The sequence below is a fragment of the Colletotrichum godetiae genome (genome assembly GCF_030913485.1).
Source record: "Colletotrichum godetiae strain CBS 193.32 chromosome Unknown BDP55scaffold_1, whole genome shotgun sequence".
NCBI classification, from domain to species: Eukaryota; Fungi; Ascomycota; class Sordariomycetes; order Glomerellales; family Glomerellaceae; genus Colletotrichum; species Colletotrichum godetiae.
Window position 1 is genome coordinate 1,270,433 of NW_026851249.1, and position 27,521 is coordinate 1,297,953.

The 27,521-nt window shown below is 53.3% G+C and overlaps 8 protein-coding genes and 1 non-coding gene across 9 annotated transcripts; 2 read left to right on the forward strand and 7 right to left on the reverse strand.

The window, feature by feature from the left end:
- Positions 1-6,227: 6,227 nt before the first annotated feature.
- On the reverse strand, positions 6,228-7,080 carry BDP55DRAFT_625464 (uncharacterized protein; the record flags this gene model as incomplete). The annotated part of the gene is made up of 4 exons (XM_060571479.1): positions 6,228-6,440; positions 6,462-6,468; positions 6,509-6,661; positions 6,899-7,080. 4 exons carry the CDS (start codon positions 7,078-7,080, stop codon positions 6,228-6,230), a joined length of 555 nt encoding a protein of 184 aa, XP_060436974.1.
- A 2,514-nt stretch (positions 7,081-9,594) lies between these two features.
- Positions 9,595-9,684, reverse strand: BDP55DRAFT_t14. Its single transcript has one exon. It is a non-coding gene; the product is annotated as a tRNA-Arg (tRNA).
- A 791-nt stretch (positions 9,685-10,475) lies between these two features.
- BDP55DRAFT_538322 (uncharacterized protein) lies at positions 10,476-11,477 on the reverse strand (the record flags this gene model as incomplete). Its single annotated transcript, XM_060567934.1, has 1 exon — positions 10,476-11,477. The coding sequence occupies one exon, from the start codon at positions 11,475-11,477 to the stop codon at positions 10,476-10,478; it is 1,002 nt and encodes a 333-aa protein (XP_060436975.1).
- Positions 11,478-12,232: 755 nt separating this feature from the next.
- Positions 12,233-13,245, forward strand: BDP55DRAFT_689093 (putative short chain oxidoreductase/dehydrogenase; the record flags this gene model as incomplete). The annotated part of the gene is made up of 2 exons (XM_060576701.1): positions 12,233-12,522; positions 12,633-13,245. 2 exons carry the CDS (start codon positions 12,233-12,235, stop codon positions 13,243-13,245), a joined length of 903 nt encoding a protein of 300 aa, XP_060436976.1.
- A 538-nt stretch (positions 13,246-13,783) lies between these two features.
- BDP55DRAFT_539155 (major facilitator superfamily transporter) lies at positions 13,784-15,260 on the reverse strand (the record flags this gene model as incomplete). The annotated part of the gene is made up of 2 exons (XM_060568007.1): positions 13,784-15,073; positions 15,159-15,260. The coding sequence occupies 2 exons, from the start codon at positions 15,258-15,260 to the stop codon at positions 13,784-13,786; spliced, it is 1,392 nt and encodes a 463-aa protein (XP_060436977.1).
- Positions 15,261-16,684: 1,424 nt separating this feature from the next.
- On the reverse strand, positions 16,685-18,715 carry BDP55DRAFT_539030 (cytochrome P450; the record flags this gene model as incomplete). Its single annotated transcript, XM_060567999.1, has 5 exons — positions 16,685-17,562; positions 17,645-17,785; positions 17,850-17,891; positions 17,962-18,181; positions 18,353-18,715. 5 exons carry the CDS (start codon positions 18,713-18,715, stop codon positions 16,685-16,687), a joined length of 1,644 nt encoding a protein of 547 aa, XP_060436978.1.
- A 1,194-nt stretch (positions 18,716-19,909) lies between these two features.
- Positions 19,910-21,322, reverse strand: BDP55DRAFT_640889 (uncharacterized protein). The gene is made up of 2 exons (XM_060573369.1): positions 20,774-21,322; positions 19,910-20,710 (listed from the first exon to the last, which is right to left on the reverse strand). Exons 1-2 carry the CDS (start codon positions 21,029-21,031, stop codon positions 20,195-20,197), a joined length of 774 nt encoding a protein of 257 aa, XP_060436979.1. The 5' UTR covers positions 21,032-21,322; the 3' UTR covers positions 19,910-20,194.
- Positions 21,323-22,154: 832 nt separating this feature from the next.
- Positions 22,155-22,967, forward strand: BDP55DRAFT_625469 (uncharacterized protein; the record flags this gene model as incomplete). The annotated part of the gene is made up of 2 exons (XM_060571480.1): positions 22,155-22,434; positions 22,519-22,967. 2 exons carry the CDS (start codon positions 22,155-22,157, stop codon positions 22,965-22,967), a joined length of 729 nt encoding a protein of 242 aa, XP_060436980.1.
- Positions 22,968-26,290: 3,323 nt separating this feature from the next.
- On the reverse strand, positions 26,291-27,489 carry BDP55DRAFT_625471 (uncharacterized protein; the record flags this gene model as incomplete). Its single annotated transcript, XM_060571481.1, has 2 exons — positions 26,291-26,451; positions 26,496-27,489. The coding sequence occupies 2 exons, from the start codon at positions 27,487-27,489 to the stop codon at positions 26,291-26,293; spliced, it is 1,155 nt and encodes a 384-aa protein (XP_060436981.1).
- Between the last annotated feature and the right edge of the window lie 32 nt (positions 27,490-27,521).

Consider the following 27,521-nt stretch of genomic DNA (forward strand, 5'->3'; position numbering starts at 1 on the left):
AAGCAGGACAGTGGACAGATTCTGGGGCGCTGGGCTTTTGGGCTCGGCGGTCCAGAAGTCACGTGACCATCAAGGGGTCCACTGGGTGCTTAAGGGGTTCGGGCCCACAGAGGTCCAACGCCCAGTGCCGTGACAGAAATAAAGTATTTAAAATATTCTTATATAGTATAGTACGATTAATACTAACAGTACCCTAAAGTCCACTACAATAAAAAAAAACACTATATAACGACGTTTATTATAATTTTACATAATTAATATATTTTAATTTAAAGTATTTTAATACTTTATTCTTATTTTTTAATAGTAAATTTATTTTTATATATTTGTATAAATCAAAATTTAGGTTAAAGTCGTACTAATATTGCCTATCCTGGTAAGAGGACTTTTGGTGAGAACTGTGCAATGAACGCAAGTTGTAGTACACCACCGTACCTTATTCTGTACTCCGTACACAACTGACCTGCAGATGGAAAGAGTGGCAGTGAAAGATGGAAGATTTGTATCTCTCTTTCAAGGTATTCTAGATACAGAGCACTGCCAATTGGACATGAGCTCCGAGAAGCCGTCCTCGTGATACTCACTTCAAGGTTCAGGGAAAGGACGTTTGGCTAACTGGATTTCTCGTCAGGAACGTCCCAGTGGTACCTACCTCACACATCTGCTGCACAACGCTCCTCCCTAACTCTTCTCTGCTCACTGCACTCACATTGTAATTTGCATGAACACCTCTACGGCCCGTCGTTGCGGACGTCAGTCTCGGTCATGTGAAGTTCCGAACAAGTTGGCCATTATGGACAAGCAACAACCAGGCGCAAGCGAATTCAGGACATACACAAGCCTGCCTCTCTCTCCTCTCGCTTGCAGCACACCAGAGGACTGAACGCTCTCATATCGCGCACCTCGTGCTTAGCGACGATACTTCCACGACCTTCAGCGCTGGCGGATTACTTTCAGCGAAGCTCCTTATCACCAGTATCCAACACAGTCCCTTTCGCATAGATGAAGATTTCCGCGAAACGAAGAATTGCACTTCAGACTCTTGTCGTCACGTACCAGCCCTCTCTCCAGTCTCTGTCAGCTACGAATACCTCAAGTGCAAGTCTAGGCGCTCAAAACTTATTGCAGCGTCTCGCTGACGCCCATCTAAAGGTTGATATTTCTGCAGACCAAACAAACAATTTCAGCCACCGACGCAAAAAGCAAGCCATTGCCACCAGTCCCGTACTTCTACTTCTGCATGTTCTCCATGCCTGCTATCCCAAAGAGCAAACCCCATGGTCAAGGCCGAGACCGTTCACCAATTTATACCCTAGGTGCCAAGTGGACCGCAGATCTGCTCTTTCGCGCGCTCTAGCAGCAATAAATCTCTCGCCCTGGCATACGGGTCCCTACACAAACTCACACTCGCTCCCGCGAGCCTGCAGATAAACCCCTATTTCATCACGTTGGAACGACATTCTCGAGGCTCGTATGAACGTGCCATGCTTGCAAAACCTCAACAAAGAAGCATCGCGTCGGTAATTGCCCTCTATGCTACGGACACTTTCTCCCCTCGGACGCATCTAGCCTCAGCGGCTACTCGCAGCTTCGGGTCCAGTAGTTACGTCAGCTGAGGCCGCAACCCGCCTCTCTCGAAATGCGATTTGATCGGTTAACGTCTTAGATGGTCGCTCTTCATCTTTCTTCGCTGCCTTTCTTCGCCTCTGGGGGCCGCCCTAGTCCGACTTGCCTACCCGCTAACCAGGTACCGACTCCGGAGGTGGGTGTCCTTGAACCTCATTGCCTCGCCTCTCTCTCCGAAACCTGGCAACCACTACCTACTTACGAGAGGCTGCAACCACGTTACCAACAGACTATCCGTACAGTTAAACAGCTAGGCTTGTCGACAAGGATGCACCGCCTAATTATGGCTTGCAACCCTTTTGGCCAACTAAAACTGACACGTCGACATACCGTAGAAACTCGAGCAACTCGAACTTGCGCTAGCCCGTGCCAGCCCTGCTAGCGGCCCACACTAAGCCCTTTCGAGGGATCAGTTTTATCCGATTATATAATCGACTAAACCGTATACGGAAGGCGGTAAGTGATTATTTTCCATTTTTTACTCCTACCCAACTGCCCACTTCCACCGATTACATCACCGATTTGACCACCAATTATACTGTCAATTATACCTCCAATTACACCTCCACCACGGGCCTCGTCGACGTGCCCACGATGCCCTCACGACGGGCCCTTGCCGAGAAGGATTCGAATACGGCAAAAGTGCCAATTACACCTCCAGCAGCTAAGCGCCGCGGGCCTGCTCCTACCCCCATCAAAGACCGGAAATATACACCGCGAAGTGGCCCAATCAAGCGCCGCCAGCACCACTATACCCACGATACCAAAGTCAACGTCCTGATGTTTTTAGAGCATCACCGCGTGAGGAAGCTCGACGAAGAGTCGATTTGCCCCCCGAGGCTGCGCCAGGGCGAGACCGAGCTCCCAGGGATATACAGACGTCCCACATACCAGGAAGCCGCAGATTGGTTCAAAGTCCCTCGAAGCACGGTTATCTCCTGGTATCAGAACCGCGAGTCAATCGTCAATCGGTCCTCCAACTACGCCTACCACCCTCAGTGGCCAGAGCTCGAGACAGCGCTATACGGCGCCTTCCGCCAGCGACGAAGTGAGGGAAAGCTCGTTAGTACCAGTTGGTTCAAAAGGACCGCTAAGCGGATTTTCGCCCAGCAGAACCCGAACAGCAAACATCTTTTTATTTTTTCCCCCGGTTGGTTTCGTGGCTTCCAGAATCGTATGAGAATTACCCGACGTCGACTTACCAAACAGGCAACGAAGTTACCCACTGAGTACTTCAAAGTTGTCAACAGCTTTCTTTCCTTTATCCGACGAGTTAATCAAATGGCCCTGGCTAAGGTGAAGCGGTCTAACGTCGGAGATTTACTCGGAAGTCCAGCCCGTCGATTTCCTAACTCGCGAATTCTCAACCTCGACGAGACCCCAGTTCCTTTCGAATACCTAGACGGTTACACATACGACGACGTCGGGGCCAAAACCGTGGCTGGCAAGAGCGACCGCAGCGGTTGGGGCAAGCGGCAGGCCACATTAATACTCTACATCTTCGCCGACGGCATACAACGAATTAAACCGAAAATAATATTCCACGGCAAGCCCGCAGAGGAAGGGGGTCAATTATGGAAAAAAGAGGGCCTATTATACGCAGAAGGAGTGACAGTTGAGTTCAACAAGACTGCCTACAACAATGAGTACTTGTTCAAAAGATGGATTGAAGAGGAATTGGTAGCGCTGACTAAGGGAGACGAGTACCTATTGGTAATGGATGTCGCTTCCTTCCATAAGACAGATTCCATCCTTGCGCTATTACGTCAGCACCACATCACACCCTGCCTCATACCGCCAGGGACCACTTCCCTCCTCCAACCTCTCGATACCGCAGTCAATAAGCCCTTCAAGCAGTGGCTTTCAGAAGCAACCGACGCTTACGTACTCGACGAGGAAGAAAAAGCGCTGAATAAGCAGGAGGAGCTCAAGTGGGAGACGGGTATGAAGAGAATAATGGTCACCAAAACAGTCGAGACGGCAGCCGCTAAATTGGCCCACGAGAAGGGCTCAATGGTCAGCCAGGCCTTCCTGCAGTGCGGAATATCTATTCGGCCCGATGGCAGCCAGGTCGACGAGATCCGGATCAAAGACGTGCCCGCCGAGGCCATCGATTACACTGGGTGGGAGCTCTTCGACGTAGAAGCCCACATTGAGCAGGAGACGCTGCAAGAGGAGATTCCAGACTTCGCTGTTCTGAACGACGGGTTAGAGTACATTTTCACAGCAGAGGAAGTCCGTGATGGCATCAATGGGCAGTTCGTCGACCCGACAGTCCAACCGCCGTATGAATAGGGGCCCGTTGGAGGCAGTGGGCCAGGGGACAGTCAGGGGCTCGGTTGCTTACGTACGACTGCTTCCAATTGACACTTTTGCCCTTTTTGCCAATTCGACGAGAAAAGCTCAAAACCGACGAGAAAGCCAAAATAATTATTGAATTATATCAATTGTGGGTCCGGCCTCGACGGCGAGCTCTCATTGGTCAGATCGATCGAAATGTTAACCTACGCCAAAAATAGGTGGCGGCCGCATTTAACCACTTTAGGCAGTATTACGATTCTGCCATAGCGCTAGCAGGGCTGGCACGGGCTAGCGCAAGTTCGAGTTGCTCGAGTTTCTACGGTACCGCCATGCTGTAGTTTGTAGGTGTCGTCAGCATACCTGCCCTACTCTGGAGGTTTCCTAGCCGGTCGCTGTCAACGTGATCGGCCTTGTTCTACGGAGCACCTTTTATTGATTTGAGTTGCGGAGGGCTTCTTGAACAAGAAATCGAGCTTTTTACCCCGCACAGTGCTCGTTATCCACACTTACGCACTATCACCGAGGAACCATTGGATCCAACCAAGCCGCCTTCCTCACAATGGACCGAACTCCCGCCGTGTTCCCACCTCCGTTCCTCTTCCCCCACAGCCACAGGTCATGCACAGGACTTTGCGGGCGGCGGGATTCCGTCGGCAACGGTACGCGGAAACACCATAGCCGGCATATTCTATCACTTGCTGGGAGAACATCAGTTCGATCACTGGTATTGGAGTCTCAGAGAGCATCGGCATTTTCGGACCAAAGAGGGCCCAACTTTGCGGGCAGATCACTGATATAAACAGTTCGGCAACTTTCTGATCTTCGGGTCGCCAGTGTTCTAGAAGGGTACGAACTGACAATTCTCGCCCCCAAGATGAAGAGCCCTGTGTGCCCTAGAAGCGGCAATCAAACATAATTCTCCCGGACTGCTCCAGTGCTCCTCCCTTCAGGGCGTGAGGTTCGCGCTGCGGCCCCATTCGCTTCAGGCAGTCAGCGTCCCGAGCTTCAGACCGCGAGGCCAGATCCCTCAATCTCTGGTGATCCACACCTCGTCCTCCCCTGATCCCAGATCCCTCAAGCTTTACGATTCAAGGCGCTGGCAGACTGGCAGCTGCGCCGTCGCAATGTCAACGAATCATCAAAACCGTGCGATGGGATCAGACCATCATGGCCGATACCAGATAGTAATGTCCGCGGAGTCTGTCCTTCTTTGGCTTTCGCTCGGTTGCTCTGAGGCCCAGTGTCGAAACGGTCTTGACCATGATGCGACGTGATTCGGTCCAACGTTCCGAGCAAGTGGACGACCTTGTGATGGAATTGACGAGAATTACGAGAGACGTGGACACGCGATGAAGTGAGGGTGATTGGGTACTAGTGACGACTCTACCACCACCACCGCCACAGCTATTGCCAAAGATGCAGCAAATGGCTGCCGTGCCGTCATATCTGCAGCCCGCGCGGCCTGCAGCGGGTCATCATAACACGCCTATGCATCAGGTCGCACGCTGCAAGCCTGCAAGGCTGTCCCAGTCCTGGTGGCTCAGCTCTCTGAATAGGGGACGACTAACCCGTAAGTGGCTGCAGAATGGCCACCAGTGCGCGGCAAAAAGTCGGCATCGATATCGATGGCATCTTGCCGATGTCTCTCAGCGATCCGTCGGCTACTGGCGCCCTCCCTGATGGAATGGAAGACGCGCCGCTGATTCTTGAAACTTCAATGGAACAGTTTCTAACTCTGTTCTCTTGTCGACTCGGGAAGTGGATCCATCATAGGATCCCTGAACCTGCTCCTTCCATTGGAATCAACTTTCGTCTTGGCTCTTCACCTGTTTGGACCCTTTTAGTTCTGGCTGGTACGATTTTTCTCCCAGCCGGAAACTCCTCATTACCGGCCTAAGGGATCTTTGGGCCGACTGGGGGATACGACAGAACGATCCGTCACGTCCATTGGACGTTCGAAATCGCCACGACGAGGAACCTGCGATGGTACAGTGTAGAGTTTTGATTCTGTCTCGACTGCGACAGCCCAACCCGACGATCTGGATTGTGATGGTCTGATGACAGCCCGCCGCCCGAGGGACCTCGCTCTCATCCCGTCTCGCCGAACCTTGGGGTCTTCCACGAGAAATCGATGACAGGTTCTCCAGGCTGAATCTTAATGCGCCGTAGGGCCGGCTGATACCGCTTAGACACCGTGCTGCTGAGTACCATCTTGACCTGTCAGGTGTAATGAATTGAACTGAGGACCTCACTTGTAAGTGACCGACGCCACAAGTGCACGTTTGGCCCAGCGCGGCCAGTCAGTCCATACAACGAACGGGCTGCCAGTTGTCTGTTTTTGCCTGCCACACTACAGTTGGCATAGCTGCTACGTGATGGCCAAATGGTTCTGTTTTTTCTCGAAGTAATATTGTCCCGACAATGCCGAGAGGAGCAATGGCGTTGGCAGATGGCGTCCAGTCAAGGCCGACAACGTCTTGCAACACAGTCCCACCTTCCTCACAACTGACCAGCTATCCATACGTAGGTAGTACCGGTACGCTGCGACGAATTCGGTCTACTACTCAATTGTCAAACTCACCTTTCACGTGGGGTAATAGCGTCAGACATCCTTTTTAAAAAGAGATCGAGTCCAATTAGGTGATTCGCGGGGTTACGGGGAACCAAGTTACGGACAGGTCCCCGAATTCGCGCCGTTACCACTTGGAATGGGCATTCGTCCACGATGGCAACGCTACACATCCGTTCCACAGCTGATGAGGGAGGATAAGTCGGTTTCCAGCAGTCATGAAGTCGTCGCCTCGTCACGCAAAAATCAACAGAATCTTCGAGCAGCAACTTGGGCGGCGCTGTCTCTCCCTCAGCCTCGATCCCGAACAGCAAAGAGCAGTGGCCTGACTGGTCTGGGAAACGGTGACCAACACCAGGCCGAATCTAGGACGAATGCCGGCGCAACACTCCAACGGCTTACCTTTGTGTAGCCTCCCACAGCTTGCTGACGAAATTAATAGTGCTGGGCAGCGGGAAACATGGGGGTAATCCCGCTTGGCTGCTCTTGGATTCGCCGCTTGGGGACCACTCCAACAAAGCACTAAGGCTGCATGTCACCAATTGCACCGGGGCTAATTTTCTGGAAGCGCCGCGGCCCGTCATTGTAGGACGTGCGACTCGTACGACATGCTGATCGAAATGGCAGTACGCAATCATTGCCAATTTGGCCCCTCTGGATTCCGCTCTGCGGTGTTGCTGCGCTAGCAGTTCTCAGAACGGCGGATCCGATACCTTTCGCAAGACGGAAGACAGCTCGAGGCCCCCCCGGGAAGATATCACACCCTCCGGCTCGGATCTCGGGGGCCACTCGATTCGGCAGGCCAGTGAAGTGAGGCGTTGCCGAAAGCCCGGAATGCGTTACCGGAGGAAAACCGGAACGTCGCCTTGAGTAGCAGATATCAAATTCGAGGACCTCCTGCTCACCCAGGGGCAACCGAGAAGGAGACGTTCTTCGTTTCCATATCATGGGGTCTCTGGCCATAAATACTGCCGGCTCAGCACTGCCATCGCCATCAGGCCAGCCTCGTTCTTGATGGCAGCAGCAGGTGATGCAGGTGGAAAGAGGGTCACGTAAGAGAGGTTGCAAACCACGCATGCACCGACATGCAGGTTCTTGCATTTGGTCCTTCGGCATCACACCTGGGAAGCCAGTCAGAGATGGCCAGACATGGCACATGGCGTCCAATCCAGCGCTTGCAGGTTGGGCACACGGTTCACGGGCAGACGGGGAAGAGCGTTTCCCCACGTAGACTGCCCTTTGGCATCAGGCCCCGATCAGGGACCGAAAGGGGGCAGATATGCCCATCTCGGCCCAACCTTCTTGAGCATTTTCAGGTCGTTCAAGTGTGGAAACTCAAAAGGTGGGGTGCGCCGACCAATTCAGTGTGCCTCCCCCCGGTAGATGTACGCACTCTCTTGAGTCGAAACTTCGGATGAACCCGGCTGACGACATGCTTTTCTTTCTATCTGATTGAGAAGACTTTTTTTTCTGTTTTGTCGTTATTTCCCCGCGTCCAACTCTCGAGAGCACTAGCCACATGTCAACTTATCTCCAATAGCTTTATTGTGTGCTCCGTGCGTGGCGTGTCCGCAGGCTGGAGTAGGTCTCGAAGCTGATATGCCACTCGGCAGCTTGGAGGAGAATCACTTATTGGTTTAGGCGAATAGAGTGGTTTAGATACCGAGAGCTTACGAATGAATAAGTAGTCGACGGGTCTGGACTGGGCACACACAAGTCGTCATTTCTATGGGACTACTGTTCCCATGGCCTTCCGTCCTCTGACGGCAACCCTTCGACTTTGTTCATACGTAGAGATTTGTATACACCATTACATCGCTCAATAATGACGGATAAGTTTAAAAGACCTTCATGACGCTCCAGGTATAAAGGTCTCAGTGAAACTGTGCTATGACGGCCAGTCAGTTTCAAGGTAGAGCCTTTTTTTCTTGAAGCAGGACGTGGGCTATAGCAGTTTATACAGGTTTATATCAACATTGGTGCGTAGGTCATTCGACATTGTCTATGTTAGGCTAGAGTTCGGAGCTTTACATAGTGATCTTTCCTATCTATATCGAAAGCCGGGGTACTAGCTACGACGTGGGTTGGAATTCTGTAGCAAGTCTACTATGTAGAGTCACCATCCCATAGATCTATCTGTGGACTTTCAATATAGTCTCCGGCTATGCTGCCTTGATCTGCACTTAAAATACTGTGGGGAGATTGTAATTTAGAGGGCTATACTTTGGACGACTGATGGACTAGGATCCTAAAGCTATGAAATTAAGAAAGTACGGACAAAATCTGGACATAGTGAAAGCTGATTAAGAACGCCGATTATTTTATATAGAAGTTATTCATTTGTTCCTCTGGGACCATGTAATGTTTGACTCCTTTCGTAGCTGGTGATGAAATTTTCAACTGGCTGTGTGGCTACTGTGGCTGTTACACGACACAGCCCACATGAACAGGGCACTCAAGATGTGGAAGGAGGGAAAGACTCCCATATATATATCTACCTGTAAGAGGAGTAAGTGATCGACTGCAGTCCTGAAAGCTAGGCTTATGCGAGGGGAGGGTTGATGAGTTTGAAAATTTCCTTGACGAGGCAAAAACATGTACCATGGAGGATCCGTTAGATTCGAGTTGCAATATGAGCACTGGGGCTCATTATTCATTAGAAATGATCCCGGAACAAGTCTGACCTTGCAATGAAGGTATAGGTATCGTCAAGGTATGCTGAATGGAAAGGGACAGGGCAGATCTTCCAAGTGAATCGGTCTGATGAAAGTCTTTTTCCTTTCTCGATTCCTTTTCAACAGTAGTTCTTTCTATGAAATGAAGCTTTTATGTGGTTCTTCCTTTATCGACTCCGTTTTGTGATGAGGCAGGCGCAGACAAGGTAAATACTAAGTTATTGGCATGGATGGGTATGTTTGCACTCCGTTTCCTCGCGCGTTCCCAGAATCTCAATGGGCGGTAGATAAGTACCGGTTGAAAGAAAGACCACCGATTGTGAATAGATGAAGCAAAATAGATGACTAAGAAAGTCCAAGGGTGATTGATTGGACAGAGTAAAGAAAGAAAGCAAAAGGGGGAAAAGAAGGCCAAAAAAGTTGTACCGACGGCGGGACTTGCACCCGCAACCTTTGGCTGAGACTCCACGGACAAGGTAGGAGGCCAATAAGCTACTATTGCTCCACGACGGCGTGTGTGTAACCATTCGACCAAACTGATCTTTTTCTGGCTACTGTGTCTTTGTTGGAGTTCAGATGGCGGGAAGGCGCCCTATGAAGGGGGAGGGTGAAGGGGTAGGCGGTGAAGTGTGTGTATTCCGTTTGTTGATGTCCTTAGGCGACAAGACTTTTCTGGAAGGTCCTATAATGGAGCGACAGAAGGTAGTCACGAATATAGACTGTCCGTTGATCTGAGATCTGATGAATCATTGAGGATTCGGAAGGTATGAAATCTCATCGCGACGTGTTAATGATGGTATAGTAGTCGAGAGCTGGGCATTTAGTACAATAAGTGATCGGCGCGGCCCTATGTCAATCAACCCCCTCTGAAACTGGTACGAGTGACTGGTCACTAATCTCTGTATGATGGTCTCTTGGACTACGATAGGCGAGTAGCGAAAGGAAAGGCTTTGGGTAGACAGGAGGAGGCCACTCGCACATCGCCTATATCATCCAAAATATATCTACCGCTTAAACGATATGGGACTGTAGGTTTGGTGGTTGAAACAATACGCTTTAGTTTACTAACTTGGAGCATGAATTCATTGCATTGAGTTCCGTAATTCTACACACGAAGGTCGAACGTCAGCAACTACCCCGGATTATGAGCCTCGCGCAGCTCAGGGGTAAGCAAACCTCATTCGGTATAAGAATCAAAGAACTTGTTTCACATTCAAAGAGAAGTTATCAAGGAGACGTTATTCCTTCCTTAATTCTTCATCAACGTCTTGCGCGCTTTTTAGCACATATCGACAGCAGTCGTCTCACAACCCAACCCAAGCAAGCGATTTCTCCCAAAGCAAAGTAGCCTTCTCAACATCATACGCATGCTCGCCATACCCAGGACCCCACTGCTCCCCAGCAGGATCCCACGGCCCAATAACCTGACAATCCTCAAGATACAACCCCCCCTTACCTTCCAACGCCGCCGCCGTCGCAGCCCACACAGACGTCGACGCCCCCTGCGGCGCCGTCTTGAAGATCTTGGACAGGTAAGGATGCTTCGCGAACCCGCCCTGCTGCTCCTCGGGCATATGCCGCATCAACTCCGTAATCACGCCTCCGGGCTGCAGACTCAGCGCGTGGATGCCCCCCCGAGCCCCCCCGTACCGCCGCTCAATCTCGTTTGCGGTCCAGAGGTTGGCCGTCTTGCTCTGGGCGTAGGTCGCCATGGGATCGTAGCACCCGTCGTAATTCACATTATCAAAGTTGACCTGGCCGAAGCGGTGCGCGACGGAGGAGACGATGACGACGCGGGAGGCGTGGGCTGGGGTCGTTGCTTTGAGGAGCGCGGGCTGGAGGAGGTTGAAGAGGAGGAAATGCGCGAGGTGGTTCGTTCCAAATTGCGTCTCGAAGCCGTCCTTTGTGCGGCCCTCGGGGGGCGTCATGACGCCCGCGTTGCAGATGAGGATGTCGAGCTTGTCTGTGCTGGCGAGGAAGGCGGTGGCGCAGGCGCGGACGCTGGCGAAGGACTCGAGGTCGAGTTCCAGCAGGTGGACGCGCGCGGTGTCGTTGACCATCTCGTCGCCGAGGGCCTTGCGTGCTTTGGTGAGGTTGCGGGCTGTTAGGTAGAGGGTTGCGCCCGCGAGGTAGAGGGCCTTTGCAGTTTCCGTGCCGATGCCGGCGGAGCAGCCTGTGATGAGGGCGGTTTTGGAGGCGAGGCCTGAAGGGACGAGGTTCTCGTCGCGGACGATTTGTTCTGCCGTTGGGCGGGCGTCGCCTGGGCCCTTGGGGTCGGCGTGGATTGCGATGTAGCGGTCCGCCATGATGGTCTTTATTCAGGAGAGAGAGGAGGGAGGAGGAGTGAGGGTTTGGCTGAACGAGTTATTGCTTTGCTCCGGGGAACGAGTTGTGAGGTTGAGTTCTGATCATCCATCTTATCGCCGTTACAGGAAGCTTTATAAGATATTCGAGTTGCCATTGTCGACATGTTGAAAGTTTGCTCCCATGACGTTACCGAAGCTCAAGTATGTACGGAATTAACGTGGCTAAGGGTTGTCATCGAATCCACATGTGGTGTTTTGTTTTAGCCTGCTCTGACCCAGTCAGCAACTAGCTGACTCGCAGCCATATGTCCGTTCTCGTCCGACCTATTAAGACCTCATACGCTGCCAGACTCGGAAAGTATTCGCCGTAACTCTGGCACTTCCGTCGACGAGATGGCAACGATGCTGTCGAATGGACTTACGGGACAATGCAGAGTTAACGGGCCCCGAGGAGCCCGCGCATTGTTTGCTTTCCACTGAGACCTTAACCTCCTTTCTTAAGTCCGAGAAATAGCTACATCATTCCCAACTTTCGCCGGAGACAGGCTGTGATGTAATGTAATGCAATGCCATCTTCAAAGTAGGAGAGCCCGAAAGTGGAATATCATTGTAACTATTTCACAGTCTACTCAGGAACAAGAGAAAGATCTCCAAATCCTATCCCCTTTCACCTGCTACCTACCATTTGCCCGCCAAACCAAAATAACCATCTCCTTCCCCCGTCTTCATCCAAATAGACCCCCTCAACCACAAACATGACCCAATTAGTCTGGCTCATCACAGGCTGCTCCTCAGGCCTGGGCCTAGAACTCTCCCGCGAGGTCCTGAGAAGAGGCCACCTCGTAATCGCCTCCTCGCGGTCCCTAGAAAAGACACCCCATCTCGTCAACGAGATCCAGCAAGCAGGTGGCCACTGGATCGCCCTCGACGTCACAAAGGACAGTGTCCAACAACAGGTAGATAGTGCAGCGCAGATACACGGACGGATTGACGTCCTTGTGAACAATGCCGGCTACGGCATCGCCGGCGGGTTCGAGGACCTGAGGTAGAAACTCCCCTCCCCAACCAAGCAAACACCCATTCCATCAGGAGGAGAAGAGCCGCATATCGCCAGAAAGTATCAATACAAATTTAATAACAACCGCGAAACAACAGCCTAACCGATTTCCAAACCCTCTTCAACACAAACCTCTACGGCACAATCCGCACAACCCAAGCCGCCCTCCCACACATGCGCGCCGCCCACACCGGCACAATCATAAACATCTCCTCCACAGGCGGCCTCCGCGGCCTCGCCGCCGTCTCCGCCTACGCATCCTCCAAATTCGCCCTCGAAGGCCTCTCCGAATCCCTGGCAGCCGAGTACGCCGCCGACTTCAACATCCGCGTCGTTCTCGTCGAACCGGGGCCCTTCCGCACTCTTTTCCGCGACCAGCCCACCTTCTCACCCGCCGCGGGGCGTATGAGCGAGTTCTACAAGGGTACGGCGGCCGAGGGGGTGCTGAAGCACCTCGAGTCCGGGGGCGGGACGCAGGCTGGGGATCCCGTGAGGGCTGCGCGGCAAATGTTTGATTTCGTGGCGGGGCAGGGGTTGGCCGAGGGGTTATTGGGGGGCCAGGAAGAGGAAAAGGAGAAGAAGGGAGGCAGGGTTTTGAGGCTTCCGTTGGGTAAGGCGGCTGTTAAGACGGCGAGGGATAAGGTGGCGGATCTGGAGCGGAATATTGATGCCGTGGCTCATATTGCCAATGCTTGCGACTTTGATGAGTGAGAGAGAGCTAGGCAAACGTCTGGAACGACGTCAGAACCTCACTACTGAGAATCCGGAAGATCGTTATAAAGTGATAATGGGCTGAGAGGAGCCGCCTCTCTGGAGTGGGACTTCACAGTCGTAACACAAAAACTCGTCAACTTTGGGTCGCCGCCAAGACTATGCGAGGCATCAGAACTGAGATACAGAGTCAGAAAGACGGCATAGAGCTATGCCGGTATCAACTTACTAGTCTCCAGCCTCTCGAGATATTTGAAGCCAAAACCATAATGCGCATCCCATCCTACCTGTACTCCATCTCTCGTTACGCCTCCAACATTAAGCATCACTTCAAGGCCATGCAGTATGATTGACAAAAAAGAACATCATATACGTTTAGCTCCCTGAGTATACTACACTGAACCTTGTATCAGACTCCTTTAAAATGCTCCCCTGTGCCGAGTACATGTACAGTAGATTGAATATCAACACAAAAAAAACTTCTCACACAATGCCTGACAACAGACTCTACCTCACTGTTTTACACTCAAAAGCAGTCTTACGCTGCCTTCTTCTCGGCATGCACCTTCTTCAATGACCCAGGCGGCGTCTTGAGACCGGCGAACACCGCAGCTGCCACGACAGCCATACCCGTGGCACCCATGGTATACGCAACTTCACGGCCGGCCCACCAGTAGACGCTGGTGAAAAGAATTGGTCCCAATCCACGGCCGAGCTGGCCCCAGCTGCGGAGGATGCCGAGCTTGCCACCGCGCTCGTCCTCAGCTGCCTCAAAGCTGCTCAGCGTGTTCAGACCCGAGACGACGGTCGCGGATGTGACGGCGAGACACGTCGCCGCAGCGTACAGCCCGCCGGTAGTGGTGATGCGGCCCAGGAGGACAAAGGACGCCAGACAGGCCACGACACCAATGCGCATGGAGAGTAGAGGCGGGAGGCGGCGAGTGACACCACCCTGAAGGATGGAGGCAACGAGACCAACGAAACCGAGCAGGCGGCCGTTCTTGGCGGAGCCAAAGGCGAAGAGCTCGTAGGTCATGAACGAGAGGGAAGATTCCATGCCGGAGAAGAAGAGCAGGAAGACAAAGTGGACGGCGTTGAGGAGGAAGTGCGAGTTCGTTCGGACCAGAGGTGTCGACTTCGGTTTCGCCGTGCTCTTGTCATGCTTCTTCGTGCCGCGGCCCTTGCCCGTCAACGAGGGGAGGGTTTCGGGGAGGCAGAAGTAGAGGTAGACGGTCTCGGTCAGGATGAGGAACAAGCTGAAGCCGGCGGCAGTGGCGAAGGGGTTCTCCTTGACAGTGCTGATGCTGCTCAGCCATGCGCCAAGACCCGGACCAAAAGTGAATGCAATAGAGAAGCAGGCGCCGATGAGGGCCATGGTGGAGCCTCTGCTCTGCTCGTCCGAGATGTCCGTCGCCATGGCGGTGGCGAGCTGGACGTTGCCCTCTGACAGGCCGCCGACGACACGGGAGGCGACAAAGGTGCGGAAGTCGACGGCGACGACCCAGAGGAGCACAGAGAGTATGTTGCCGCACATGGAGGCCAGCAGGGCGGTGCGGCGGCCGTGTCGGTCCGAGAGGTGACCGATGAGCGGAGAGGCAATGGCCTGGAGCAGACTGAAGAGGGAGCCGAGGGCCCCGCCGAGAAGAACGATATCATAGCGGGAGTCGATGGGGCGGGCAAAGGCGGCCTTGTAGCGGTTCAGGCCGGAGAGAACGGACTGAAGGAGGGTGGCGGGGCCAGTTGCGTTCGCGATCTCGGGGCCGACTTCGCGGTCGCGGTAGAACTCGAGTAGCTTCGGGAAGAGCGGGAGGATGAAGGTGAAGGAGATCTGGAGGGGGTTTATTTGTTAGTTTGGAGAGGTCCAGATGACGAAAGACAGACGGCCAGAGCAGCTTGAGGGGGTGGAAGAATACCAAGTCGAGAAGCAGAGAGATGGCGATGACCCTGAGCACACGTTTGCGCGTAGAGGGGTCAACCGCCGTAGAAGGCGACGGTGATGTCGCTGCCACTGCCATTGTCGCGAACCTGCGCTAGTTGTCCTATGCGTAAGAGTGAGGTGAATTGAGTCGTGGAGGACGTTATATTCGGTGTTTGTGAACGGGATGACGGGTTGCCGTTGTATAGAGATCAAGTAGATCGGGAGAATGAGCGTGGGGTAGTTGGAGAGAGAGTCGAGTCGAACAGGGGAGAAGTAGTGAATCAGCCAAGGCAAGAAAAGAAAGGCCAAGTCTGCATTAGGAAGGGTACACGGGAGTTGAAGAGGAGAAAGCGAAAACGAAGACAAGAACAACAATAGTATGCAGAAGTAAGAAAAAAGAATTCGAGGTGGGACGACAGGTGACAACCAAAGACACTGGAGGGTGGAGGGGAACGGGGCAACTCAGTAAAAGGAACAACGTGGAAGTCGCGGCGCGCGGTGTCCAAGCTCCCCCGTCATTGCCGTCGGCAGGTGCAGTACAGCACTTGGCTAGGTCGATATCCGTAGTGGTGGAGAGTGCAGAAGGTGCAGAAAACATGCTCTTTCTGCCCTTGTCCCCTGAATTGGTGCAATGGTGATCCAGTCGGCCCAGTCCGATGTTTCAGGGTCAGGGGCTGACGCTGACTGCCCCCGTGGCTGCCCCAGTGGCTGCTTCCACTTTGGCACTTGCTGCTGTGCTGGGATTGGGTGGGGCCCACCCGACCTTCAGTGCTCCTGCACCTTGCGGCCCACGGGCTTCCTTTCCTTCTTGCGCTAAACATCGGACGGCATCCACGCCGGACCGGGGATTTGTTGACTTGGCCGAGTCCGGGGTGGGCCACAGGTACGTATCCGTAGTCAGCTATTATTTGGGGCAATCTCATTGGACACTGCTTCACAGGCACTTTGACCTCCCGTTTTCGTGTACCTTCTGGACCTTAGCTAATGTAAGCATGTAAGGTAGGTACATCAACAGGCGCGAACTTGGACCTCATCTTCTGTCAGTGTTCTTCTTCTTCTTTGCGTTTACGAGAAACGATCCGATCTCTGAAAGCTATCATCTATGTTCTCACATCTGATGAGATGCTGCGGCTATGGCTCATTCGATCCCATCTCACCTCATCAGATGACAAAGTCTCCCGTCAGCATTTCTGTCTATGCTACGCATATTGCTGGGAGATGACGGGCAGCCGAGGGCCAAGACCTTTGTGCTTGTCCTTCCCGAATTGACGCCAAATTCCCAGACTATCGCAACTCTAAAAGGTCCGGCGATGGGACAATGTCACACTGACACACACGGCAACCGTATTTCCCGAGCTTGCTCAGCCACCAATTACGTTAGGTCCTTTGTCCAGACCACAACACCATCCAACTCTCAACTGCCCAAATTGCACCTCACCTCTCCTCAACACACACAATGTGGGATCGTCAGTGCTGTCTGTCAAACACCACGCGGATCCCCTTGGAGTTCTAGATTGCTCGTCAGTCACCACACACAAATTGCGATCCGTCAAAACATACCGTATAGGGAATCGGAATAAAGTAATCCGCCGCCATCTCGCAATCTCTCACTGTCGTCTCAAAGATCCTGAGCACGCCCACATCGCCCGCCCGCCGGTCCTCTCCTCCCTTCCCGCCACCGTCCACGACGCCCGCTCCGCCCCACCGCCGGAACAGCTTCGCAAGCATGAGATATAACTCCGCCTGCGCGAGCGCCATCCCGAGACACACCCGCGTACCCCCGCAAAACACGGTCAAATACTTCTCCAACCGCTCGCCGTCCTCGACCCACCGCTCCGGATGGAACCCAAACGGGTCATAGTAGATACGCGGTTCCGTCTGCGTCTTGTACGTACTCATCCCAATCACCGTCCCCGGCGGGAGGTGCACACTCCTACCGCTACCGTCCTTGTCGTGATACACCAGCGTCTCCTCAGGACACACCCTCGCCAGCCGCGAACTCGTCCCGAACCCAAGCCGCAGAGCCTCCTTGACGACGCCCCGCAGGTACGGCAAATTCTCCAGCTCCGCCAGCGGCACCACGGCATCCCGGTCCGGGATCGCGGCAAACAGCTCATCGCGCAGCCGGCGCAGCGTCGAGGGCCGGTTGAGGAGGTGGAATACGGCCAGCGACAACGTCCACGACGTCGTGAGCGTGCCGCCCTGCACCAGGATCTGTCCGTCCTGCGCGAGCCGTGAGACCGTCTTCTCCGCGGGCGGCAGGAGCTTGGAAGAGAGCATGTCGTGGAAGATTGTCGGGTGGCTGGCGTCCAGCTGCCACTTTTCCGTGCCTTGCGTGGCTTTGATCTCGCCGATTTGGTCCTTGATGTCGTTCTTCATCTTGAGGAAGCCGCCCCAGCCTAAGTGTAGATGTTATGTGTAAGTGATGAGCTTCTGTGAGCAGACAGGAAGTTGTGAAAAGACAAAGAAACCAATACTTACCGGGAATGAAACGTCCGGAAAAGGACTCTGGTAGGGCGTTGACCAGCGTCAGAGCCCAGTTCATGTGCTTGATCATTGGCCCCAAATGCGTGCCCATGAGGAGGTTATCAGTCACCACTTTGCCAAACGTCTCGTCCTCGACTGTGAAAATCCCAATTAGCTCCCAGGCTCGATACCTGCCAATCTCCAAGAGCGTGCTACTCACTGAGATGGTCACTCCTGGCGAAGCTGTATTCATTTATGACATCTGGCTGTCGTGTCAGTGACTAGAACTCCACACCCATTTGGCAAAGACATGTGAAGAAGAGTTGCTTTACCATTTGTAAAGGCCGAGAACGGATACATCACATCCAGCGGCTCCTTGGACCTCTTGCTGAGCTCTAAAAGACGATCAAGCAGCGCGTCGACCCGTTCCTCGATGACAGGCTGCAGCTTGCGGACCGTCTGCGTAGAGAAGAAGGGGTTCAGCGCCGCGCGCCTCAGTTTGTGATGATCATGGTTCACAGTCGCCAGCGCGCTCTCTCCATTTCCCATTAGCTCATGACTCTATCGTCGAAACGATTCAACTCCCATTAGATCAACTTACCAGGAGATCCAAACTAGAAAATCCAGTCAGCAAATCGTATTCTCTCCTCTCTTTTGCCCCCCCTCACCACCCCCCTCTCCCAGAGAAAGATCAAAGTTATAACAGAATAAACATCACATTACCTGCTGCGTATAAAACCCCCACTTCTCCCTAACCCTCCCCGGCCCCGTATACAGCTCCGAAAAGAACTCCGGGTCGCCGACGTGCACCTCCCACGGACTAATCCGCACCACGGGCCCGTACTGCCGATGCAACTCAATGATTTTGAACGTGTACTGCCCGCCCAGCACGATATCGTAATAAAACTCGTACAGCTGCGTCAGCGCCGCGAGACGCGGGCCCGGGACGTGGGAGATGGGGCTGAAGTAGAGGCGGCGGACGCCGAGCTGGAGGGCGTAGAGGAGCCATAGGCCGGAGAGGAGAGCTGCGAGGTGGGCTGGGGTGAGGGTCGGCGTCAGGCCTGACAGGAGGGTTTGTATCGCCATCTTTCTGTTTGCGCTTCCGGTGCGGACGGATGGATGAGTGGTCCCGTGCGATGAGAAGTTGCTGGAAGCACGGAGAGGATGAGAAAGTTACCTTTCTCTATCTCGACTCGAGTAGGTTCTTGCTGCATCTACCCGAGAGGCCGGGTCCCCGTAGACCATATAACAGACCCGACCACCACCGCCGCCGCCGCCGCCACTACCATCACCTCACACGCACACACACACACACACACACACACACACACCCCAGTCGTCCGCCAAACTGCCCTTACCTCGTGCCGGGTATACGTGCTTAACGGGAACCAAAGTGGCGCGAGCTTGCGGTGCCGCTGAGAATAATGAGGTTTAGCAAACCTGCCTAGCGTCGCCACTAGTATGGGGGGGTGGGAAGGTGATGGGGGAACAAAACTAGCTTTGGTAGTCGGGCTTGCGTTGATGCAGCTTTTTCCGTCATCTTGGCAAAAAGATTGTGGGCAGTCGAAGCTGAATCGAGTAGCGGGCACCTCCTTTTCTTTCTTTGCTGCCCGCCAGTGACCGTGTTGAAGACGAAGAAGAAAGTTTCGGGTGTCCCATCAAATGGACTAAGTTTTGCGGCCGAAGCAGGGGGGGGGGACTGTGGCTCGGATGCCCGAGTCGGGGGCGCGCTACGACTTGAGTTATCCGTATACCTAGTTTGAGTAAGAATATACCGGATGAAAAAAGTTAATGGCTTTCTCAAGGTACTCACTCTCCGTCGTCTGCATGCCATCTGGCATGACATCTTTGATCGTGTTTTTTCAGATAGAGATCTCTGATGGATCGTGTTTGGGGATAAGAATGGGGTTCCGGAACCGATCGATACATTGTGTTTGCTCTGTGCCTCCAATCACGAGGAGATTATTACCCTCATTGAGCAATGCAAATCGAGTCTTGGGCTTCGCAAATAAGTGATACCATGGGAACTGGTCGTCATACACAGATCCCACCGTCAAATATCAGACAGATCGGATAGATCGGACAGATGGGATCTAGCCAAGAGGCAACGTGCCGCCCAAACATTGATCGTGATTAACATTAAGAGTCCTACGATCTTACATGGCAAAGAACCACATGTCGTTTGTTGCCACGCAAGACTGAAACCAACAGAAACACACACAAACAGAGCCTCATGAGTTCTAGACCTAGGCTTTAGGTTTGGAAGCAAGCGAGCACCGCCACAGAGGTGCAGCATACCCTACGTATGTTACGAAGCACGTGAGGTCTTAAAGTAAGGTAAAGTTACGAACAGGCCCACCCCGTTTCCTGGAAGCCGGGGGCCGGATGAAGTTGAATTTTGACTTCCCAACGGCAAACACCATGCCCGTATGGAGGGTCCTAGAGGAAAGACCACCGAGATCCGGGCACGCTTTGTTTCGGGGGGGTTTTTGCACCGGGTTCGCCGCCCATCCGCGGAGACCCGTTGCATGAGAGGTTCAGGGTTGGGCAATAGGTACTTTGTTCTCACATAATCATTACTTGGCTCCCATTTCTTCGCGGATGATGATTTATTTCGTCTCTGGCCGGATTTTGCGTCTTCTGTCGTCGTGGAAAGCTCCAAGACACCCAATGAAGAATGGCCCTGCCGAGTTGCCAAGAGTTCAATAGCAAGAAGGGGTCAGCACCACCACCACCACCACCATCATCACGCCTTTGCGGATTGGTGGTACGGGTAGAGATGACGGCATACTGTGTACGGCAGCAGGCGATCGGTGCTGTGCCGCAGATGAAGGAGGGACTTGAGAAGGGGAAGAAAGGTCCCCTGAAGTCTGGACCAGTCGAGTTGCAAAGTTCAACGTGTGTCGGGCGGCGATCTGCGAGTGAACATGAAGGGTCGTCACGGAAATGACGTCGCGACCGCCTTCTTGTCGTTTTGCAAGTTTGATCGTCTATCGTTCTCCTTCTCTGTCCTCCAAGTTCCGAGAGGTTTTTGAGGCTGTAGATGCCATCATTGCCAAGGATTACAATGTAGGTAGATGCCTAGATGTGGGATCATTTCCGTAAATTGTTCCTGAAAGAAGAGCATTGGCGCCGACTACCTACCTTGTCCGTATGAACACGCCTTGAGAACGGAGTCAAGTGAAGCACATGGAGAAATAAGCTTCCAGGGAACATGGCACGACCGTTCGTCCCTCCTTCCGGTAGCCAGCCCACTTGCCCACTCCGCTGGGATCGTGCCCCCTGTACAAAGGTACGATAAGCTCCGGGGGAGGCATTGATCCCTCCTCTCGGGCTGTCACAGCCCTCTGGTTGCCTCCATAGAGCTCCGGTATCCATGGCAGAAGGGTGGACACCGCCCATGGTGAGTCCGTAAGGCTGGTTGAGCCTGGAGAGCCAGGTTAGGTCCCCTACTATTGACGCCGCCAACTGGGGTCTTGGTCTTGTTCATGGTCGGTCTCCAGGTCCAGAAGGGGGTCATCCCTCCAACGGCGCCCACTCTACAGATACCATGCCCTTGGTAAAAGAGCACCGCCCAATACTGTGGTGACCCGCGATGCCCAAAGAGGAACTATCAAGTCGTGACTTCTTCGACTTCCCTCTCTTCTATGGAGGACCTACAGGCTATAGACGGCGCCAAGGAAGAGGCCTAGCGGGGTGTCAAGGTGAGATTACCACGCTACGAATACGTCCCTCCGCACCGCTGTGCCTCTGCGCGCAAATGGACGAATAGCATCATCTACGGCTGAACTTTTGCCAAGACCAGACTAAGAAAATCCTCAATCACCCCTTGTCACGTCGGTCTCCCTCGGTCTCTCTCTCTCACCAGCCAGCCAGAGTGGCAGAGACGTGACCGTCGCCGTCTGCCGGTCACTGCCAGCTCACGAAATCCTTCGAGGGACTTTGCTGAGCTGGTTAAGCTTGTCTTTTTCTTGGTAATACCAGGTACCCTTTCTAGCTCCAGGGTGTGATGTCCGCCTTGCGCTGCCTCTCGGTAGAAGGCCAAGGTTGTAGACCAGAATGACGAGAGGGGGCCGCCGCCCGCCCACCCAACCAACCAACCACTCTTCACCCCAGACTACCTATCTGTATCTATACAGTGTGACGGTGTAACTAGCAGGGCTCATTTTAGAGGACAATGTTCGGTGGGTGGGTGGTGGTGGGACTAGGTAAACCGCCGGCCACCGGTCGAATGCACGTAAGACGGGCACGCACCGCTTGCGGGTGCCTCTTATACTTAAAGACTTGGCAGCCTACCTCTCTCACCCTTCACTTCAGCCTCGATTCAAGTCTTACTTTCCTCCCCCGTCAAACAATTACTCTATAAAATCTTCCCCTCGGTTCGAGTGTTTTGTGTGTAACAGCAGCCATCTCTCATAACCAATCAAATATCTCTTCAACGAGGAAAGGAACCAATTGGGGCCCAACATACATTTACAAGCGCCCGCCTGATTACAACAGCGACAGCAACAAACCCAACCCCCAAATGGATCTCATCCTCGAGTCCCGCGTCCCCAAAGGCGGTGGCTCCAGCGGTAGCCGCGGCTCAAGCGGCGGCAGCAAATCCTCAAAATCATCAAAATCAAAGAGCGGCAAAAACAAGTACAAAGGCGGCGGCCGCGTCGGTGCCGCCGGCGGAGGCGGAGGAGGTGGGGGTGGGGGAGGCGGCTTCAGCGCGCTTCCCCTCTGGGCCCGGATCCTCATCATCGTTCTGATTGTGTGGTTCGTTCTGTTCCTGGTCTCGCTCGCATTCTACACGGTCAAAGGTAAGACTTTGCGTCTCCTCTTGGGGGTTGTTGAAGAAGTATCTAGACGGCCAGTTTGACTTACACTACACCACCAAAAAACAGAACTCAAGCGCAAAAAGGAAGGAAAGAAATTCCGCATCGGTCACGTCCTCGGCCACGCCCTCCTCGTCTCCACGGGCCTCTGGATCCCCTTCACGCTCTACAGAAAGTTCATCTCCCGGCGCAAGGACAAGTCCGGAGGAGGTGGCGGCGGCGACGGCGACGAGACGAAGCGCTCCGCTGGCGGCACGTACGCCAAGATTGAAGAGGGTAGGAGATCCGATGACACGGGTAACCGGGACTCTTGGTACACCGGAGCTGGAGCCGGCACCCACAACAACGCGGACAGCAAGTACGAGCCCATGGGCTACGCGCCGCATCATCGGGCCCCGTCTCCTGCTCCGCCCCCGGTTGGTGCTGCTCCGGCGCCCTCCGGCGCGGCGGCCGAGTATTACATGCCGCAGCCGCCTTCTCATACCGCGCCGACTCAGCATCCGCCGCAGTACAGCTAAAGAGTGTTCCGGTCGGACGAGATCACGGAGCCGTGATTGTATGATGATGGCCAGGGGTCTAGAATGATACGCCTTGTCTCAATGTTTTGCTATTTCCTTCTCTTCTCTGGATCGATACCCCTTTTCCTCAATTTAGCGTTTCTCGCGTTGTTGTTAGAGGATATATGGATGGATGCTCGTCATGGCATAGTACATAGAACAAAACTTCAGAAGAGACTTTACGGCTCAGCTCCTTTTTGTGTATATCAATCCTGTATGACTACTATATGTTTTGCAATGTTCCAAACCCACAATTACCAGTTGCCGGAGCAAAAGATGCCTAGTCCACGCACTGCAATGCAGTTGGATCCCGGCTGTGGAGGCAACACAGCCCGGCTCCCGTAAGCTCCTAGATGATCAAACCAATAACTTTGTCATGCTCATTATCTCGAGGATAGTGGACCGTCCCTCGCGTCTCGACCTCCAGCCAGTCGTGAACTGTTGATAGACGACGGATAACAGCAATACTCAATCCCGCCCATCTACTAGGCCAGGACACCTTAGCCAGCGCTCTTCTGGCCGGAACCAGAGTATCGATTCATGTGGTTACCTGCTTGATCCCGTCAGCGCGTCAATACCTTTTTTTTCTCGCTCTCCTTCAACTATCACTCACACCGCGCAGCCAAACTTCAGCTCATCAAAACCTTACCCAAGGCGGGCCCAGTATTTATACCGATCGGATTTGAATCTGACCAAAATTATCAGCTCTTAACACCCCAGACAAAAGACGAAAACAACGTGAACAAAAACGTACCTCCCAGCAGACCTTGGCTCACTATCACCACCCTCTCTCGATGAAACCCATCAACCCGGAATCCACTACCTCTTGGCCGCAGCCCCGCCACCACCGCACTCAGCCCGATTCTTACTCGAAGCCGACGCCGATGCGGAAGCAGAAGAACTCGACTCTGCGCCGTACCATCCTCCCGTCTGCGAATGTTGTTGTTGCTGTTGCTGTTGCGCCATCTGAATCTGCACCTGCCGCTGCATCATCGCCCGCTGAGCCGAGCCACCGTATTCACCGCCGTCATTCTGAACGGGCATGTTGGCCTGGGTAATAACACCACCACCACCACCACTAGTACTAGTACTAGTACTAGTACCAGCAGATCTCGGCTTCTTCATCTTTGCAAGTCCTCCCAAAGCCGTGGTATCGTACCCGCTCCGACCCATTCTGTCCGACACCCCCCCTTACTTGCGTCCTTGTCTCGTTGACGTCCTTGAATTCAAGTAGATTGTGCGACTGTTCGTCGAGTGGTACGTAGGTGGGACCTAGCTATATGAGAGGGTTTCTCACTTATACCTGTGGCTTCCGAATACAGGAGGAATCTGGTTCAACAGTCGCTTCGGTATGAAAAGCGCTCGTCTGCGCCAAGCCGAAGTCGTGTCTCTTCAAGCCTCCTTGCGGCAATGAAAAGTGAGCGTTCCTTATTACAAATGCCCAGTCTGTAGTGATGAGTTCTTCTCGTGGATAGACACAGTTTAAATGGAAAGAGTGCGTCAGCGCGGCCGTGGATGTAAAAGAGCAAGGCCCCGGCGGCACCCTAATATCGTCTCGTAAAGTATCGTGTGTTTGCTATTCTCTCTTGCGAATGACATGGTCTGAGTTTAAAATGGCTCAAATCCCTGCTTGAAGAAAACCAGCAACAAGACGATTCAACGATGACTCTGGTTATGGTTGATTTTGAAGCCAAGAAAGCTAGTCAATAGTGACTGATTGTTGATATCCGCCGTTGACTTTCCCCCAAACAATATGGTGTAAGTGTGTGTATGCGTAAGTGTGAGTGGTGTAAGTCTGTGTAGTGACAAAAGTCGCTAAAACCACTCAACTTCTTCGATCTCTATGCGTCTTTCCCCTTTGCTTTAAATAAGCCAAATAACCAATTGTAGAGTCGCAAATCCCGTATTGCTTGCCCAAGTTGTCTTGCTGCTTGCTCCAAAAGAGACCAAGATTGCGAAATTTGTCCCAGACTTTTCTTGTATTTTGTTTGCCCGTCACTGACTCAGCCTGTCTCAGGAGAGTTTGTCTTGTTGTCACTTTCTCCAAAAGGGATACCCAGATACCCAGGAAAGGGAGATCAGCAGGGACCTTATTCCTCATTGTTGCTGTGTGTTTTTTTGCTTTTTGTTTTTGCTTTTTCCTTTCCGCCCTCCCGTCCTCTCCCCTTCCCCTTCGCCTTCCATTTCCTTTTCCCTCCTAGACGGACTGCAGATGTACTGTCGTTGTTTCATTGTACAACCAAATCTTGGAAACTTAGTGAGACAAGTGTAATAGACCCCATCCCACTGGTATTTGTTGAGCAAGGGAGGTGGTCCACCTGCATTGGCATGTCTCCCCATGCCCTTGACCCCCAGGCCCCCCTCCCCATTGTCTGGACTGACACAAAGTTCCGAAAGACAATAAAACCTCCAAGAGACAAGCAACAGTACACAGACGCTGTCAAGCTTGTCAGACCCATTCGCAAATCTCGGGGACACCACGGAGATGAATCCGGCTAGGTGGTCAAATGGGGCACGGCTGGGATTGGACTGGGACCCGCTCCGCGAGCATGACGTCCCCTTGGTAAGTTCCGTTCAAGAGGCTCAAGTCAGACGTTCTTCGTTCCCCTGCGATGATCATGATGATGAGGGATGCAGCTCGCCCCCAATGAATCAGAAGGATTCACTCGCTAGACATCGGAGGGCGATTGGCACTTATAGAGGGCTCTAGGAGTCAGGGCTCACTAGTCAGGCACACCGCCACCAGGAGATGTTGTCTCATTCCGTCACGGAAGGGAGTCCTCTGCATCATTACCATCGTGGTTTTCTAAATGTAATCATTAGCGACGAGATCTCCCATACTCCGGCAAGCCGAGGTGACGGTAGCTCTTACTACGGCCTTAATCCAAGGAAACGTCAAATCGAAATACCAATGCTTGGTGTCTCAAATTTCGAGACAAGTTCCCTGGAGCTATCTTGCCGTGTGTTCCAGCGCCGGGCTGCCGGCGACAGATGGTCGGGCATTTTTCTAAATACCCAGAATCGATCATGCCTCGAGCATCTGTCAAAGGTAACAATTTGGCATTCATAGGAAGAGAAGTGTATTAGGATTGGAATGAGGTCCACCAGAAAGGAATCAACTATACGAAGATGTACCAACTTACACCATTCATCCACACCAGGAGCAGACCGACAGGACCTTGAAGCTTCTTTACGGGCATTGTCGCAAATACCCCCAACAGCTTCGTACTGCTATTTGCCAATCTCCGTTATCAAGGCGTGTTGAGCTATTGACCGAAAGCCGCTCATTGCTTCGTCGTATCTCCATTTTCCGTGGATTGACCAGCTTCCTTCGGTTTGTCGGTCGGCTCCTCCTTTTCCTCGACTCGATGTTGTGCGAGGGCGTCTCTGATAGCCTCTGTTATTGAACTAGCTCTGGAGTCCAGACTGACGGGGTCAAAAATGGCTGTACGTACCTGAGAAAGTTGCGGCAGCTGGATTGAGGCGTACTCCCCTTCGGTGAAGACAGATCAGCCTTGGCTGGTTGAGAATCCTGCTCTGCCATGGCATCTTGCAGATCAGACAGCCCTGACTCCTCGCTCTGCATGGTTTGTGTCGTCTGCCTGTGGCTGTATGGCGACTCGTGACCACCCCTGCCCTTGTCCCCATCCCGACCAAGAAACCGTCGAAGTCTAGCCCGAAACCCTCTCTTCTTCTGCTCCTTCCTCGCCGCCCTCTTCTTCGGCTTCTTGCTGGCACGGCGCCGAGGGTGCTGCGGCTCAGAACCAGAAGATGGCTGTGCCGAAGAATCCCAATCATCCGCCAAGATATTCGGCGGCAGCTCCAGGTCTTCTACATCGTCAACGTCGATATCCAGGTCCTCTTTGGAAGAAAAGGGCCCCCGGGACTCGGTCGATGCCCTCGACGTCCGCACACCTTGCGACGACATCACACGCGGCACGGGTTTGGCCTGTTTCTCTTTCGTCGATTCCATGCTCCGACTGGAGTGAGACTGCAGCCTCCTCAAGCTCGCAAAGAGGCCCTGACCTCTGGATCCACTGTTGGTAGGAAAATGTATCATGATTGGCGGTGCAAACGTCGAAGCAGCAGCGATGGCTCCGGCTCCGCAATCTGCCATTGTATCTATCAGCGAACCTTTGGCGGTGACGAGCGCCGTCAGGACGGTAACGGCGCTGGTGTGGTCGAGGAGGATGCCGATGAAGGGTATACTGTTGGGTACATGTACTCGTAGTGATGTGATGTTCCGTTGCTTCAAGTCAAGCGGAATACGGAATGCTGAGAAGGTTGGACGATGGAGCTGGAGATTCCAAGTCGGTGCGTCTGTGACGGATGCGCCTAGGTAGTCAGAGGTAAGTGAGCTTCTCAATGTGGTGCTCCTACGCGGAAGGTGAAAACAATGAGAACCTGCCCAAACAGCGTCGAGTGTCGAGTTGAGGAAGGCGAGCCTCCAGCCGAAGCAGATAGCAAGCCTGTGCGCCGCCATTTCCATTGGGAAGCTGCGTTGTACACCGAGCA

What these genes read in the sequence shown, in the direction of transcription:
- BDP55DRAFT_640889 (XM_060573369.1), bottom strand. Translation starts at nt 21,031, where the DNA reads ATGGGCGGTGTCCACCCTTCTGCCATGGATACCGGAGCTCTATGGAGG. An exon ending in GGCGTGTTCATACGGACAAG is followed by an intron (nt 20,711 to 20,773) that starts GTAGGTAGTCGG and finishes TCCCACATCTAG; the next exon opens with GCATCTACCTACATTGTAAT.